This window comes from Arachis ipaensis, chromosome B4 (genome assembly GCF_059453495.1).
Source record: "Arachis ipaensis isolate K30076 ecotype BB chromosome B4, ASM5945349v1, whole genome shotgun sequence".
NCBI classification, from domain to species: domain Eukaryota; kingdom Viridiplantae; phylum Streptophyta; class Magnoliopsida; order Fabales; family Fabaceae; genus Arachis; species Arachis ipaensis.
The window spans coordinates 12,224,253-12,230,263 of record NC_142439.1 but is presented as its reverse complement, the minus strand read 5'-3'; the positions used below and the strand labels follow the sequence as shown (position 1 = coordinate 12,230,263).

General features: G+C 33.6%; 1 protein-coding gene across 3 annotated transcripts; it reads left to right on the top strand.

Moving 5' to 3' along the window:
• Window positions 1–879: 879 nt before the first annotated feature.
• Window positions 880–4,874, top strand: LOC107638938 (putative WRKY transcription factor 14). Of its 3 annotated transcripts, none has more exons than XR_015880584.1 (4): window positions 880–1,912; window positions 2,573–2,713; window positions 3,251–3,980; window positions 4,290–4,874. XR_015880584.1 is itself a non-coding variant. In XM_016342334.3 (3 exons), the coding sequence occupies exons 1-3, from the start codon at window positions 1,251–1,253 to the stop codon at window positions 3,924–3,926; spliced, it is 1,479 nt and encodes a 492-aa protein (XP_016197820.1). In that variant the 5' UTR covers window positions 880–1,250; the 3' UTR covers window positions 3,927–4,297. The 3 variants fall into 3 exon arrangements, 1 of the variants encoding a protein (XP_016197820.1); XR_015880583.1 differs by having other exon boundaries at window positions 3,251–4,007; XM_016342334.3 differs by having other exon boundaries at window positions 3,251–4,297.
• The last annotated feature ends 1,137 nt before the right edge of the window (window positions 4,875–6,011 follow it).

Sequence of the window (6,011 nt, the reverse complement as noted above, 5' to 3'; positions counted from 1 at the left end):
CAACAAATTATTAAATTTTAAATTATAAATCTTGATTAAAGGTTAGATATTACTGATATTATAAATGATTTTTTTTAAGATCAAATTATTAAATACTAAATATATAGAAATAATTATGTATCTAACAACTAGAACAAAATGTACTTTTAAAAGTTTTCATGGAAAAAAATTATCTGGAGGGAAAAAAAACACCCTAAATTTTGTAATAGGTGCTCGTTGTTTGGGTTGAAAAAGAGAAAACTGAATTTGTATATATGAAATTGTTGGAAGAGGTAATTAAGGGTTTTGTGGAAATTTGGAGATAGTGGTATGGTTATGTGAATATATTGATTTATTTATAAAGAAGGAAAAACCCTTACATATAGCTAGTTACATATATGCCAAAAGATGCATGAGTGGCATGTTCAAAAACATTCTTTTCTTTATGGAAAGATAGAAAGAGAGAAAGAAATGAGAGTGAGGAGGTGATTGAATGGGTCGAAACGTTTCTCCGAGAAATGCGGCTACTTGCCGCCTCTTTTGTTTCTTGTCAATTGTTTCATGGAAATGACCATTCTACAACCCCTTTCTTCTTTTTCATTAAGCAAACATATATAATCATTATTAACAAAAACAGTGGCACAATTTGACCCTTGGATCGTGCTTCTTCTTATATCTCTCACCTCTACACTTGTGTCTTTTTTTTTAAACTGTCATTATAGTATTATTTGTGAAATTGGACGGAAGCTAAGAGTAAGATGGAGGTTAATTAATATTTAAAGGAACCAATAAGCATGCCTTGCTTACACTTGTGTTTAGTTTATTAGTATTATTATTATACTAATACACAGAGTCCTTCGTAGGTACCCATTTGTTTTTTAAAAATGGGTTCTCTTTCTCTCTCTCTGCTGAAGTTGCGTGTGTGGGAGTGGGATGGAGGTGTTTATGTGTGAAAAGTCAGCGTCTTCTCTCTCTTGTTCTTGTTCGTATAAACCTCCTCATATCCTCTTTTGTTTGAGAATCGAGAAAAGAAAGAAAGGTGTATGTGTATAAAGCTACTGTAATTTGCTTTTTGGTGCTTCTTAATAGCCATAATAAGTCTCCCCACAAAAACACTCTAATCCTATATATCTATATATTCATAACCCCGTAACGGCGTAACCAACTGAATTATTCAATATTCTTGCATGCTTCAATTCTTCACGTCTTCCAGATGACAACAGAATAGAAGCAGTTGGTTCTTGATTGTTAACGGAGAAGGTGGAAAAAGCATGTGCAGCAGTAGCGTCAGGGTACCAATGGAGAATAATAATAATAATAATTACAAGCATCAGGGTGATTTAACCGATATACTCCGTGGAGGACCATACGGCGGTGCTGCCACTGCTTCCGATGAACCGCCCTCTTCATATCACTGGCAACAGCAACTTGAAAACGACACCAACGCCTGCTACTTTGGGGATCCATTCTCAACCATGAGAGATCCTTTCCTTCACCAGCTCCACATCCCTCCTACTTCTTCCTCCTCTTACTTCGAAGAACCACCGCTACCACCGCCACCGCTGCCGCCGCCGCCGCCTACCTTGCCTACTCCATGTTATAACAGTTATGGTGGTGCACACCTTCAACATGACATGAGATCTTCCTCCTCCTCTTCTTCTTCCTCTTCTTCTTCAATTAGCTGCAACAACATATTCTCCAACATGATTCAGATCTCTCCCAGCACTAATAACACTTCTTCTTCTTGTTCCTCTTCGTCTTCTTCAAAATTAGCCATCTCTTCCTCTTCTTCTTCTCCTCCTTCTATGCTCTCAAATGTTAACGCCATGGTCAATGCAACATCAATCCCCTCCAACAAGCAAGATTGTCATCTTCTCGACAACGCTTCCGCACTTCAGATCTCATCTCCGCGCAATCCCGCTCTTAAGCGCAGGTATTCTTCCTTGTTCTTCTTATGAATTTTGTGAAACCAAAAAGAAAAAAAAAACCTTATGAATCGCATACAAATTAATTAATTATTATTATTTTTCGAGAACTCAAGAATTAAATTTTTAATTTTAATTTTGATGTAGTATATATAATTTTGGGGCCGGGTGTTACTGTAGAGAAAATAGGGTTTGGCATGAGTTAGGTACTTGTTGAATTCATTCATTTAAGTGTATTTTTCTTTTCCTTATGTTTTCCAAATTTGTTTCCGTTGACTGCACACACACACACAGACTCCGCTTCAATTAGTTTCGTTTGGAGGGAGATTCAATTGTTTCTTTGTTTCTTTGTTTCGTAGGGTTTAATCCACCTGAAAAGGTACAGTTACCTGCGCTATAGCTATGCAAAAACTGAGCTTTCAAGCAGTTAATTGTTTCGACTAGCTACTTTTCTTTTCCCACCTGAAATGTCCTATTCATTTCATCGTCATCCACCATCATACGGACAAAAACTTAACCCCCTTGCTTGCTCTTCAATTTTCAAAAATAATAATTCATTTATTCTTATTTTTGAGGTCTTAATTGATATGTCATGTAAATGTTACACTATATAATATGTATAACATAAAGTAATTAAATTAAATTAAATGTATGTGTTGTATGTGCAGGAAGAATCAGGCGAAAAAGGTGGTGTGTATTCCTGCACCAGCAGCTGCAAACAGCAGACAAACTGGAGAGGTTGTTCCTTCAGATTTGTGGGCTTGGAGGAAATACGGTCAGAAACCTATCAAAGGTTCACCTTATCCAAGGTAACTACTTCATTCACATTCTTAATTTCTTTTTCTTTACCTCATTAATTACAATAATATTCTTGGTAACATCCATCAAATATTAATTAAATTGTAAAAACACGCTAGCTAGATGCAACAAATAATAATGCACATATTAATATCAATATGTGTATGTATTCTTATAGTAAGTTATATAATATTGCTGACCTAAACTGAAATCATCAATTTCTTGCAGTGTACTACTGTGTCTCTTCCATGTTTCTTGACCATTCAACACTCACACCTTCGAGGTTTTAAAAAACACAACCACATACTATTCAACAAGCTTCAGTTAATTTCTTTAGCAATCTTTTTTAATTAGAAAAAACACAAATTCATTCAACCCAAAGTTAAAAGCAATATCTCCTTTTAATTATTATTGATTGAAGAAATGACATTGTCAGTTTATCAAAATTATACAATTTGATTATTGTTGGTGATAGAGAGGTTAAATTTATGTTTCTTAAGATGAATAAGGCTGTGACATTAATTATCGTTTATTTTTATTATTATCAGGGGCTATTATAGATGCAGCAGCTCAAAGGGTTGTTCAGCAAGGAAACAAGTAGAGAGAAGCAGAACAGACCCAAACATGCTTGTTATTACTTACACTTCAGAGCACAATCATCCATGGCCTACTCAGAGAAACGCTCTTGCTGGTTCAACAAGGTCTCAGCCATCCAAGAACAACACCAATGCTAATATTGCTTCTTCAAAGAATTCAGAAACCTCAAAGGTTTCTGGTAATAATAACAAGCCAAAGGAGGAGAATAATAATCAGCAGCATGAGATAGGCAACAACAACAGTCAAGGAGGGAGTGGTTCAGTAGTGAAGGAAGAGATGGATCATCATCATAGCAATCATGATCTTGAGCTTGAGTTGGATAATGATGAAGAATTCAGTGATGGACTTTCATACAAGCCATCAATGATTGAAGAGGGTAGTAATAACAATAACCAATCTTCTGAGGATTTCTTTGCAGATTTGGGTGAAATTGAAGCTGATCCATTGAACCTGTTGTTCAGTAGTCATCAAGGTTTCAATGCAGGTGGTGGTGGTGGTGGTGGTGGTGATAATCAAAGGGAATCCAAGGCCTTAGATCCATTCAATCTCTTTGATAATTGGTCTTCAGGAGACACTAATAACAACTCCTCATCATTTGAAGAACCTAATAATAAGGGAAGGTTATAACAAAGACCTTCAAAAGCACCCTCTAGTAGTTAATCATACTCCAATTACATTGTGGTGCGTGCAATATCATCATTATTGAAGGTCATGTTATATATACACCTCTCTTATGTTATGGTTTTCTTTAAACTGATTCATTTTTCCAGTACTAGTCAATTATGTATTTATTATTTTATTATTATACAATAAAGTGTATTTTTTGTTGAAAACGAAAAAATTGCACTTTATTAAATAAAATAATGAATACATAATCATGTAATTGATCATCAGTGTTGTCTTTGAAATGGGTCATGCGGCCTATGGAAGAAGATTTGATGATTTGAGAGAGAAATTTTCAAACCTTTTTCTTTTCTTGTTATTTACCAGAAGAACAAGAGTTACAAGAGAGTGAAAATGAAAAGGAAAAAAGAGAGAGAGAAAGAGTGCTGGTTGATTGGAAGCAAAACCAAAGGAGTGCCCACATTCCTTTTGGGAATATTGGTGGATGGGACAGAAAGCTGAGGAACAGAAGGTTTGAACAGTTGATGGCAAGTACAGTCACTTATATATGAATTGTATTGTGTGAGAGACATGATTCGAAAGCTCAGTGATGAGGATGGAGTAGATTAGATTGATGATAAAAAGGAGGATTCATCTTTTCAAATTTCAAGTGATGGTGCCACAATTATCTGAACCCTCCATAGCTTCTGATCTTCACTTTCCTCTCATGTCTCAAGTTCGGAGATTTTGCTTTGCTTGCTGAGATGATCATCAACAATTTGATCAAAGAAGACAAAAGCATAATATAATATAAATAGGGTTAATTAAATTAAAGTTATATATTATATTTTTTATAGTATAATATAAAGCTTGACTTTTCATATCAGTCATCTTCTACTAATCTAGGGATGTGTGACATAAGGGTGGGAAAATGCATGCTTTGGTTCCTCGGCTTTCTGTTTTTCTTTTATTATCCACCAACTTGTGTTCCTTGTTTTGAATTTATTATTAATTTCTTTCTTACATTGCTAGTTAAGTTGATTACTGCTTATTATTATTGTTTCATATATACTATTACAAGAAAAATTGTTTATTTTGTATATTCATGTACGTGGACCTTCTTATCTGTTAATTATTATTATGATTTTAGATAACAAGGTTCCAGCAAAACGAGGTTGGCAATTAATCATTTTGCATGTGCATGATCCCTTGTTTGTGAATTTAATATTTTAGGGTCCTCGATTAGTTAATAATTATAATATACTATTAAGTTTGGATGATTATTGTAATGCATAACATATATAAAAATCATATAACAGCTAGCGAGGAACCTGCATCTTCCTTAGTATTAATTTTATGCCTCATCATTTGTAATTTGTCAATGCTATATATGTAGTAAGTAGAATATTTCAGTCACATAAAAATTTTACTGCTAGGTTTATATAAATAAAAAATAAACATATTTATGAGATAGAACAGAACTTTACTAATTAGGTGAAAACTTAGGTGTAGTTGACTTCACGTGAAGTTGATATCTGAGAGCCGTTAAATGATTTGACTGATTTGACTAAATTTTTATTTAAAGGTTCTCAGATATCAACTTCACATGAAGTCGACTTCACCTGAATTTTCACCTACTAATTAATGCAAATATTTGTAATAAATTACTGGATTATTTAATTTACTAATTATTTTGGCAACAGGAGATAAATTTCAGGGTTTTTTTTTTTAATTAAAATTTCAGAGATAAAACTGTTTTGGCACATTGATTAAAGATTTGCATTATTTTTCTACAGTTGTGAGGGTGAATTATTACTTTTTTCCGGGAACAGCAGTGATGTATATGATCCTATTTAGAAATGAGACACCCTTTCTATTGTAAATGAACTTTAATACTGTATGTACCAAAAACTGTAATAAAATTTTGTAGTATAACATAAGCATTTATTGACACAATGTACATCTACACATTATTCTTGTTCACACACACATCACCATAAATAATTGTTGGAAATTTCGATAGCCAACAAGTTAAGGAATGTCATACTATATTATTGTCCTCAAGTTCTTTGATGGTTAAAATTTTTATTTTTCTCCCTAGTAAAAAAA